General features: G+C 45.4%; 1 protein-coding gene across 1 annotated transcript in view; it reads right to left on the bottom strand.

Moving 5' to 3' along the window:
• The window catches only part of PRKCH (protein kinase C eta), a 206,210-nt gene that overhangs the window by 56,055 nt on the left and 137,978 nt on the right, over nucleotides 1-12,177 (bottom strand). Inside the window, exon 10 of the mRNA XM_010976676.3 lies at nucleotides 7,635-7,789. Within this exon, the coding sequence (XP_010974978.2) occupies nucleotides 7,635-7,789 (155 nt within the window). The remainder of the gene's footprint in view (nucleotides 1-7,634; nucleotides 7,790-12,177) is intronic.

The raw sequence follows: 12,177 nt of genomic DNA, 5'->3' as shown, positions 1-12,177 counted from the left end.
ATGTGGAAGTTCAGGAAGGATCCTTAAAGAGAGCTGACTCAGCTGGAAGGAGTGCCCTTTGCCCTTCTTATTGCCTTCAACTAGAATACACAGAAGATTTCTGGAGCTGCAGCAACCATCGTAGACCATGAGGTGACTCCAAAGACAGAACACAAAAGACAGAAATCTGGGTCCCAGATGGCTCCATGGAGCTTTCATGGCAGAGCTGGACTCCCTATCTCCAGACTTTATACAGGGTAGAGAAATACATTTCTATTTGGTGTAAGCCACTGTCATTTCACATTTCCTGTGCCAGACAATGGTGCCAAATCCTAAGTGATACAGAATTCAAATATCTCAGGAATGTTAAGCCTTTCATAGCTTCACTTCTGTCAACCTCTCTAGCCTTATATTCCATCATACTTCAAACTTTAGGCTAGTACCACCAAAATTCGAGTAGTTTTCTCCCCCACCCACATATTTACGTTGGACTTTCATACTTCTCAGATTTTGCTCAAGCTTGCCCCCTAAACATCCTCTGTATCTTTATTCGGCTTTTAACTTTCCACACTCAGCTCAGGCATCACCTTCTCCAGGAAGTTTGCCTAAAGCTCCATCTTAGGCCAAGTGGCCATTCCCTCTGCTCCCATAAGACCCTGGGCATACTGCAGTTTTGGAACCTGCTATTAATGTTTAATAACCTGCTGTTACTTGCATATGGGCCATCTCTCCCACCCCACAAAAGGAACCTCAGAGAGCAGACACCACATCTACTACTTCGGATCTCTCTTTCAAATGCAAGTGGGAGCTCAGTAATTATGTTCTGAGCTCCAGTGCATTTTCCTTACTGCAGTGGAGTGAATAATACATATCCACTGCTTCTGAATGTCCTGCTTAGCTCTTCAGATGAGCAGTAAATTGAATATTGAAGCACAATTTTCTAAAGGTGATCTTTTTTTCTTTTTTTCTGGAGATGAAAAACAAGTTTCAAGTAAGCCATCCTAAGAAAACATCCATTCTGAGAAGCAGTTTGCTGTTTGGTGGTTTCAGACCTGAATTCTTTCATCTGTAACAGGGAACTTGGCACTGGGTAATCTTGGAGGTCTCAGCTGCCTCTGACATTTTATAATTCCATTGTTGAATATAAACACATAGATCTGGACACAAGGAACTCACTGTGAGTGCATGGCTCCCCCAGGGACTGGCACATGACCAGCCTTACCCAACTTTTAAATAAATTATTTATAAAGAGTACCTCATAAAGTCTTAGAGTCATCAGAGGACAGTGAGCATGCTAGGAAAATGAAATGCCGACTCTGGGAAGAGATGCCTCCTCTACTCCAACCACGCTGGCTTTCTTTAAAAGCCCTTGAACTTGCCACGCTACCTTCTGATACTGGGCACCCGCATTTGCTGTTCTCAGTCTTGAATGCTCTTTCCTTCCCTCTTCACTAGTGACCTCAGCTGCTGAGTCACTTCCTGAGGAAAATCTTCCATCTTTCCTTGACCAGACTGAATCACACTGGGAGAGGTTCTCATTCACTGCCACACAGGCCTCTTCTTCATGGCACTGGGCACAGCCAGGCTGCTCTATTAGTAGGACCATGTGACTGATGTCCTTCTCCCTCCCTACACCGTACTCTCCACAAGGGACCACTTTTGGTTTTGCTCACCACTGTGTCCATACCCTTGGCAGAGAGTGTTGACCCAGTCAATAAACACTTGTTATTAGTGGCCAATGAGTTTCATCTGGGGGCCCTGTCAAGCTATTCTAATACGCTGGAAATCCTCAGAGCTCCCCATTACACCCTTGAACAAGGATTTTAGGAGTTAGGGATTGAAGTCACTTTCTGGTGACGGTGGAAGAGCAGGCACTGAATGAGGCCAGCATCTGGCAGAACAAGCAGGGCAAGCTAAGAAGAGAGAAGGCAGGAACATGACTAAAAAATCTGGTGCTCCAGTAACAACCTGGGTAAGGGCCAAAATCCGATGTGAGTTACTAATGCATTGAGAATTCCAGGTGAGCACATCCTGAAAGACTATGAAGATTAAAAAAAAAAAAAAAAAGACAATTTGTAGCTGTCTTTGTAACAAGTAGATCAAGAAAGAGGAGACCTACTTCTTGGAGCAGAAGGAATGATGTTAGCACATGGCAAAGGGAAAATAGAGCTCCTAAATTTGACTTTAATCTCTATCTAAAAAGACCACCTTTCTTACTAGAATGAGACTAAATCTAAATACAGAATTGAATATAGGTAAGAGCCCAAAATTCCAGGCTCAAATGAAAGACCTAAGGGGACTCTGAAAGTCTGCTAATATTTAGAGTAAGAAAGGTCCCACCCAGGAGCAGAAGACCTAAATAGACATTTCTCCAAAGACATCCAGATGGACAACAGGCACATGAAAAGATGCTCAACATTGTTAATTATTGGAGAAATGCAAGTCAAAATTACAATGAGATATCACCTCACACCAGTCAGAATGGCCATCATTAAAACGTCCACAAATAATAAATGCTGGAGAGGGTGTGGGTAAAATGGAACCCTCCTTCACTGTTGGTAGGAACAGAATGGAGGTTTCTTAAAAAACTAAAAATAGACTTATCATATGACCCAGCAATCCCACTCCTGGGCATATATCCAGAGATAACTATAATTCAGAAAGACACATGCACCCCAATGTTCAAAGAAGAACTATTTACAATAGCCAAGACATGGAAACAACCCAAATGTCCATCGACAGATGATTGGATAAAGAAGATGTAATATACATATATAATGGAATACTACTCAGCCATAAAAAAGAATAAAATAATGCCGTTCGCAGCAACATAGATGGGCCTGAAGATTATCATTCTAAGTGAAGTAAGCCAGAAAGAGAAAGAAAAATACTGTATGATATCACTTGTATGTGGAATCTAAAAAAAAAGAGACACAAATGGACTTATTTACAAAAGAGAAACAGACTCACAGATATAGAGAACAAACTTACGGTTACCAGTGCGGGAAGGAGTGTGGGTTAAGATAATTGGGAGTTCGGGATTTGCAGATACTAACTACTAGATACTATTATATCTAAAATAGATAAACAGCAAGGTCCTGCTGTATAGCACAGGGAACTATACCCAATACCTTGTAGTAACCTATAATGAAAAAGAACATGAAAAGGAATTTATGTATATTCATGTGTGACTGAAGCATTATGCTATACACCAGGAACTGACACAACACTGTACACTGACTACTTCAATAAAAAAACATAAAAACAAGAGAAAGGTCCCAGGAAATGGGAACCAGACAGATGTTGCTACAGTTTTCAAGAGGGCAAAGAGCCAGATACAGAACAATGACACAAGCAAGTGATATTAATCACCAACCCAACAACAAACTGATGTGAAAACACATGACTTATGAATTCAAACACAAAAGCAACACTCAGAGGCGGCCTCAGCATGGGCTCTCAGAGCAAAGCTGTGCTCAGCAAACGTCAGCTCACACAGGTATGTGGAGTCAGCAAGGCACCTGATGGTCCCTTATGGTGTCTGAGAAACAAGAGTCAGATCCAACAGCTGTGCCCAGAGTCTAGCTTAACAGATCTCATCTGGGAGGGAGACTGCTACTCTTTCCAAATTCTGAATCTTTAAAATAGTCAAATTAAGCAGAGGTTGTTCTCAAATTTGAGAAGAGATCAAAAGTGATTTTCTTTAAAAGTTTATGTGCCATGCAAGTATAAAAGACAATATGTCAGGTTTGGACGTCAGCCTCTGTGGCCAGTTCCACATCTGGGTGATGGGAAAGACAATTACCACGGAGAGCACTTGGAGCTTTAGCAGTAAACACTGATTACCATGCACCCCGCATGCCAAGAACTGCACGGGACACAAAGTGGTCAGATGCGTGAGTTGAGGAGCATGTGTTGAAATGCGCTGTGTTCAAGAATAACATGGTAAGAGAGAATCAAAACTTGAACTGAGCTCTTCCATAAATTCTTCCTCACTCAGCAAATTTTAGAGACATTCCATGCTTTGTCCAAAATACCAAACCCAACATGTGCTGGCTGGCTTTAGGAGGTGGGGGTTGAAATGTCAGTGATGGCTGAGTTCCCCTTTAATACAGTTTATGAAACAGGATGGAAAATGGTGCCCGAAACGCTGGCGGGCAGGTGAATGGGACGTGTGCCCCTTTGTTTCCCCCTCTGCTGTGGGATCTGACTCTGGGAAAAAGTCAGCGCCCGTGTGAATTATTCATGAGCGCTATTGGGGCTTCCACTCAGCCAGCAAGCCCAGGACAAAGGAATGAATAGTCTATTTTTTCCCCTGAGCAGAGCAATCCATTGACCGCTTACTTCCCAGCCCTCTCTTCTTGGTCTCTGGGTCATGGCAAGCTCCAGACCTTCCAACCAAGGCCAGAGGGGCAGACTGTCTTCTTGCTGTAACTCCCAAGAATTGGGCTTGTGCTCCTCCATGAAATGCAAGTGAACACATGTGAGAATCAGGGTCAGGACATGAACAGAAAAGCCCTTGAATGCACCTGGCCTGTCTCCTCTCACACAAGGCACAGTCGGCCAAGAGAGAGAGGAAAGTCCCATCAGAGGAGGCCTAAGGCACGACCTTCTGAAGTCCCATTTGACGACTTGCAAATGGTACTATCTTTCTAACTGGCTGGAAAACAAACACGTCCCTCAGAAACAACAACCAAACAACTACAACCACCACCACAACTCTGAACAAGTCAGAGGCATCATCCAGGGAGAGCCTTTTAGCTCAGACACAGGACGTCCCAGGACACGCATGATAAATGAGGCTGTCCGATGCTCCCGTACTTCTCATTGCGCTCTCTGGATCAAATTCACACCCTCCATGACCCACATGTGCCCTTTGCTGTGTGTGAATTCCAAGGACTTGGCTTTCAAAGGCTTATCCTTAAGACTCTGTTCTCAGGCCAGTACCCTGAGTGGAATTAAATTATCCTGTGAAATAAATCCTAGGGCTAAAAATAGCATATGAATCTATCCTAATTAAATGTGCTCCCTTTGAAGTCAAACGTATCAGTCAGAGCTTACCCGTGGAATTCAAGTCAAAGAGTAAATTAAAAGAAATTCCCAAATTTGAACCACAATCCCAAGAATTGAAATAAAATTTCTCAAGAGGTGGGCTGAAGATGGTTTCTGCATCACCAGAAACCACATCAGGCTACACCGCCCATCCTCCATATTTCAAGACACGTGAGACACAGAGACGGAGAGGCAGTCATGTGCTACACAGGTCATCAAGCGTGTGCCTCGCGTCAAGGTGACGTGGTGCTTGAGTGAAGCCTGGGTATTCAAGAAGACAAGGTTAGGCCTTCCTGCTCTTCCCCATTGCTGTGGCTGAATGTCTGTGTTCCCCACTTCCCCAGCTATATGTTGAAACCCCAACCCTCAAAGGGGATGATGTATTAGTAGGTAGGGCCTATGTGGGGTGCTAAGGTCATGAGGACAGGGCTCCGATGAATAGGACTAGTGCCTTATAAAAGGGGGTCCAGAGAGATCCCTGGCCCCTTCCACCATGTGAGGTCACAGGAAGAGGGCCCTCACCAAACGTGACCATGCTGGTGCTTTGATCTTGGACTTCCATTCTCCAGAAATGTTAGAAATAAATTTCTGTTGTTTATAAGCCATGCAGTATGTTACGGCAGACACCCACTACGCCACACTTTCATGAGGTTGCCCTATCACCAAAAGGGGAGTAAGACGCCCACTCTTCAAGGGGTTTACTTGAAGATTTACTTTAAGATTGCACTCCAAGTGTTCAAGTCTCTCCTGAGGAGACAGTGTAGACCTATAGTTGAGAATGTAATTTGAATTCTGGCTTCACTACCAGTTAAGAGTCTGGTTATCAAGCCTTTTGAAGGACCAGTTATTCATCTAACACAAATACTATTATTGTTATATAATACTCTTGTTAGGAGGATTAAGACAGAAATGCAGGTCAGCGCAGGGCCTGTAACAAGTACTCGGTTTAGCTCTTGCTGTCATTGTTAATTTTTTTTTTAATTTACAAGTCCCATCAAGTAGGGAAGTGATTATTCTTAAAAATTAAATTGGGGAAGGCTCTCTCTGGGATAGACAGAGCAGAGATGGGTAGCTATACCATCAAGAGGAGAACAAATGTGGAAGACACAGCCCAGCATCTGACACCGCCACCAGGAAGGACTCTCAGATTATGTCAGCCACCACCACCCATCACACACTGGGTAGAAAGCTGAGACGGGAGAAATTCCGTACTGAAACATCATGGCTGGAACGTCACATCCAGGGGAACATCACAGTCTGGTCGAGAAAGTTCACAGCCAAGGTCATCCAAAGTAACCTGTGGCCACCTCATGAGTCAGGAATGAGCGGAGAACCCCGATTACCTTCAAGCGATGACCCTATGGCCGGTTATCCAGCTTGGCTCCCTGCTCTGTACCCTTTTTCTAACTCCCAGCTGGGGCTGCGATGGAAGAGCTGCATCTAATGGAAGTTGTACAGCTCCGCACTGCGAATTTACTAGAAGACATTTCTGCAGAGTGCCTGCTCTATCAACTTTGGTTTCCCACTTCTTTCTGGCATTGTTGACCAGTCACATTGCATTCTTTACTGGTCTAGCTCCTCTTTTCCTGTCTTTTTTTCTCCTAGGGTAGTTAAGAATAGTCAGTTCTTAGAGCTCACTTACCCTTTAATAATGATGTCAATACTGTCATGAGCTCACAAAAGGAACAGCATTTAGCAAAGCTAATAAATAGCAAATTTCAATCAGAAAATTCTTCACTTCGACACTCATGTGTCTAATACGAGAGAGAATTTTTCTCAAAGGAAAACCACAGTTGCCACTCAAGAGGAAAAGAAGAGTGTATGTGGCAACTAAATTATAATGTGATTTAAAGAGTAGGAGGACACTGACAACAGGGGAAAAAAGGAAAATTGGAGAATAAAAATTGTCTGACTCACTATGACAGTTCTCGCTGTATCCAACCTTGTGTCTGACTAGTTTCATTTGGCATTCCCTGACCCTGGAGATCTGACAGCATTAACGAGACGTCAAGCCCATTTCAAGTTCATTATATCACCATCAAAGACTGTGTGTCATGAAATGGAATCAAACAATATCTGCGAGGGGGCTACAAACGATAATCACCCAGCAGGACACTGCTCGTCAACAGGTCATCTCTCTGCTCCTCGACTGGCGCACCCAAGCCCCACAGACCGTGATTCTTATTACAGCAACTTAGGGCAACAGGCACCCACGCTCCGCCATGGATTAGGCATGGATTCTGAAAGTGGAATGAATCACTCCCGATGTTAAAACAGGAAAAAGAGAGCAGCAATATGTTCAGCCCCTGGCAGGGTTTGGCTATAACAGGCTCTGAGAAAATCCCAGCTGAACAAACACATGAACAGTCTCTTCCGAGACTCTCAAGCCTGTTTTACGAATACCACGTGGGGGCAAGTTTTAATTTGCAGGCCATGTTAACCACTGTGTTGTTCATTTATTCTAAAGGACAGGCAAACCTTTGTGAATTTATTCTGGAAAGATTTCAATTGCTCGTCATAAGAAATGGAAGGATAGGCTGAATCAGGGGAATGAAATGGGGATGAATTTCGTACGAGATGGGTTACCAGCAACTCAGACTCACCGGTAGATGATGCCTTTGTCGTGCAGGAACATAAGCGCTGAAATGATTTCTGCAGCGTAGAACCGAGCTCGTGCTTCATCAAAACGACGTGACTTCTGGATGTGAAACATCAAGTCGCCCCCATTCACAAACTCCATCACAAAAAACAGACGATCCTGGGCACAAACACAAGAGAGGGTCCAACACGGTGTAGCCATCACCCTAGAGCTCAGTCAGCATTCTAGACCCTGGGCTGCAGCATGGGGAGAAGAGGTTATTCAATGGAGGTACTCAGCGAAACATCCTGACAGCTGGCAAAGCAGGAGGGTCTGGTGGCTTCTATCCTTGGGGTGGTGAGGGAAGATGGGGGTAGTAATGCCTGAATCTCCTTTAAGTAATTCCACACAATCTTGAATTTCTGCATTAAACAAAAAGTAGAGAAGGCATCTGAAGCCTTTGGTTCTCCTTCTAGTTCTGTTCCTTAAATGGCATGTAACCTTGAACTTAACTTTTTTCAGATGTTCAACATTAGTAAGGTGAGAACAATGATGCGATCCCTACCAAAATCATAGGGTTTTATAAACTGGGAGAGAGCAGCACAAACCTAAAGGTGCATGCCTCTCTGTCTGGAACAAGAAAGGTTAGTCACAGCAAGTAAGTCATTGAACAGATCCTCACACATGGGCAGAGAATAATCACAGAAAAAGGGAAATGCTTTAGACAAACAGCCAAACAACTATGTAATGACAGCCTCGGAGTTGCCTTGATGTTAGAAAGTCTCTTCAGCCCATCAGAAGGTTCCTGAATCAGAAATGAGAACTTAAAGATGAGTGAGATGCTGTGTCTGTCTGGAAGGAACTCTAACCCAGCAGGTGAAATGGGCTCTTAAAAGTCACTGCTACAGTCAGCGTACCAAGTGCTGTGGAAATTAAGGCTGCTTAATGAAAGAAGGGTACAAGGCTCAGAAAGGCATGTTGCCAAGATCGACAGTGTAAAAATGCTTTGCTTCAGGAACCTCTAAGATCAATGGACTTCCTCACTCCCTTTCATTAACACTTAAGGAGTCCCAGGCTAGCCAGGTATAGAATTAGGGGCTGGGGACCCAAGAGAGAGTAACACAGGCATAAAACAGACACAAAACAGACACAACCTCTACCTGTATGGAGTCTGGTGTGGGAGACATAATTATTTTTTTAAAAAACCCAAATCATATGAACAAACAAATTTACAAATTCTGGTAAATGCTCGAAGGCAAAGCGGAGGAATAAATGACATCTTGTCATCTGCTTGGGGTGGGGACGGGGTCAGGGGAGGTCTCTCTGAGCAAGTGATGTGTGAGCCAAGACCTTCAGAACGAGTGCAATCAGGACAAGTGACCATCCTTGTGGGAGTAGAGGGGAGGTCATTTTGCAAAGAAACTGGTGTTTTATCAATTCACAAAGGACGTGTATACGCGCACACAGGTGCCATCTTTATTTGTGGTTTCGTGTGCTGCCGCTTTGGTCAGCGTTACCACACATCCACAGCCGAACGGGGCTCAGAGACTGCGTGTGCTCGTGCTCACCTCCAATCCGTCACTGCTTTAATCATGGTTAATCAGGCCCTTTGCTATCAGAAGACACTACAACTTAGGACCTCCTAGTCCCCATTTTAAGACAGACCTTAATTAAAAGGAAAAAAAAAATCCTCTGGACTATGAAATGTCTCTTCCTGCTAATAAGAAGCAAGAATTTAAGAGTCAAGATGGAATAGCAAAACCCAAGCGTCAATAAAACAACTCTTCAGGTTGGCCAATATAAGCCAACGGAAAAGTAAACGTATCAAGCCATCTGACGAAGCTACTGGCCTGTGTTTGAGTGTGACTGACAAGGGGAGAGGCAGAGCTGGGCGGGTCGAGCTTGGACAAGTGCTGGTGTTCCCTACTTCCTGTATGGGAGGCACCGGGTGGAAGGAGCAGGTCAGCAGCGGGCGGGGCATCGGGTGAGTGTGCACAGTCGTCTGTCTGAGAGCCGCATCCACACTGGAAGTTGTTATGCCGATGCTGTGTTTAGATGAAGGGGCCTCAGGGTCCCCAGTGAAGACTCGGGTGGTAAAGCCACCCCAAACCATCCCTCAGCAAGTAGGTCTGTCTTATATATTTTTGTTCACTGGCCTGTTCAGCTTCCCATGGCTGTGACTGGCAGTCCCATGAATTCCAACAGCTCAAAATACCTCATTACTAGAACTGGGACAGTAGGTAAGTGGCTATTCCTCAGACTGCTGGCAATCAGTGTACTTAGCAAGGGCTTCTCAGACATTAGGCATCACAAAGATGAGGGCATCCCAAGGGAAATTTCATCCATTTCCAAACCCCCCCCCCCCAAAATAATTCTCATCAACTCAAGCCTGAAAACCCTGAGCCTGGGCTAAGTTCCAGATCTGGGGAAGGGAATACTGCCTTCCCGTCTCGGTCATTCTCCTGCGTCAGCCCCACCAACGCAGGGGTTCACGGAGACACCCACCCCTGGGATGCACAGCCAGAGGCCACAAGCTTTAGAAGGGCGAAAATCTGGGTTTCTTCTCACTCTGAGTGTCCTTTCTAAACTCCTGTCTGGCACCACCCAGAACAGAGGGTACTGCTCAGACCCCTTGGGCTACACGCAGCTCTTTAAGCAAGCAGGAAGGGAAAGCAAGCCGGCTGAGACCCAGTAACGATTTAACGAAAAGTAATGGCCCATCCTATCCAATGCGTACAATAATGGCACAAGGTAGAAAAACAAAAACATGTTTATCAGCTAGCAAACTGTGTTTGCCGCGACGAAACCCTCTGTTTCCATATAGCTCTGTTCACTCTATTTTAAAATGTCTGCGGTAGAGGCAGTTAAAATCTGGCAGCAACTTCTCTAAGATTTCTTTTGCAGAGGAGGAGGTAAATGACAAAAATCTCCCGCCTTGAGCAAGAAGATTCACTCATTGTTAGGTAAGGGTGGGCGTGAGTGAGAAGTCACCATCAGCAATAAACTTTCATTAAACACGTCCTCAGGTGGGGCTTCTAGAAAATGTGCAGTAAACAGAATCGGCTGCTGCTACTGGCTGTGAAGATAAAGACGTTTTCAGTTAAAAAAAAAAAGGGGGATCATATATGTGAATGTGCAGAATTACTTCAGTTATAGCCAAAGATGCAGATATGCACAGAAAGGATGAAAAAAATATCTATATGACAAGCCAGCCTTCAGCTGTGAGATCCGGGACGACACACTCCATCTGTATAATTCTCAGTGTCTCTGAAGGTTTCTATGACGAGGGCGTATTACTCTTATAATTAGAAACAAACCAAAGCCACATATGGCTTCCTCCCTAGTTCTCTCATTTTCATCTGAAAGATGGGACACTGGAAAAGTGTGATTTTGAGGCTGTCTTAGAGCAGTTACCGAGGCAGTGGAGGTGAAAGCAGCTACAGAAAGAAGGGCCTTCACATCCCGTGCTGCCCATTATTAAGGGCCCCTAGTAACCACCTTCTCCCTTAATAGCCGTTTCGATGCCTGAGGTAATCAGGCCATCAGGCTTGTTGGGGTCGCATCCAAAATGAGGCTCAACTGGCTCTGGTTTGGGCCCCGTGGCTCCACTGGGAGTAGAGGGTCTAAGTTCTGGTGCACAGGCTTTAGAGGGTCTGCTGAGTCTTTCAGAGATTCTTCATGCTTCCTCTAAGGTCCTCAACCAGAAAGAATGAATGTTTACTGAGCACGCACTCTGCCAGGCTCTGGGTGAGGACCAAGCGCCATGTAATGAATCAGACCCCAGGCCTGCTCTCAGGAAGCTCCCACAGTTGGAACACATCAGCCAAGGGTGCTCAGTGCAGCAGAGGAGCACAGGGGTGTCATGTGGACACACAGCAGAGGCAGGGGAGCTGCCTGAAGACGGGCGTGGGATTTCAAGGAGCCAATTTACCAACCTGAAAGGGTGAAGAAGCACGAGTCAGGCTACAGTGGGGATGGAGGGGGCGGGAGCCAGGGTGAATGAACAGCTGAAGTATCACTGGCAGGCGGCAGTGATGGCAAAGGGAGATGGTCCCCAAGCCCTGAGGCTGCTGGAGTGGGGGCGGGGGCGGGCATCACAGTAAAACATGCTGCTTTCACAGTCAGACACTGGTACCAGAGGCAAAGGCTTCTTAGGATGCTCCCTTTCACCCCATCCCCAGGTCACCCACAGCTGAGAGCTGCAGGGCCTCAGTCCTATTAATACACTCAGTCACTCACCTCTCGGGTCCGGCCATAATTACAGGCCCAGTGTCTGGGCTAAAACAGGCCGCAGCTATGCTTTTTCAAGGGCTTGGCTTGAAAAAGCCTCCGGTGAGTGTTGGAACCTGCCATAAATAATAAAACATCGGCTACAGACACCAACGACTCCAGCTGAATTCTACTCCTACGGACTAAATTCCATCAACCTGGAAACCTACCCCATTTGGCAGACGCCCTTTACAAAGCAGTGATGAAGCAACAAGGCAGCAGATCACCTCCCGCCTACAGCTCCACTCAATCTGTGCTGCTTACGAACTAGTCTCACTGATGACTCGACAAACAGCTAA

Source organism: Camelus dromedarius, chromosome 5 (assembly GCF_036321535.1).
Source record: "Camelus dromedarius isolate mCamDro1 chromosome 5, mCamDro1.pat, whole genome shotgun sequence".
Taxonomy (NCBI): Eukaryota; Metazoa; Chordata; class Mammalia; order Artiodactyla; family Camelidae; genus Camelus; species Camelus dromedarius.
This window is presented reverse-complemented; position numbering and strand designations above follow the sequence as displayed.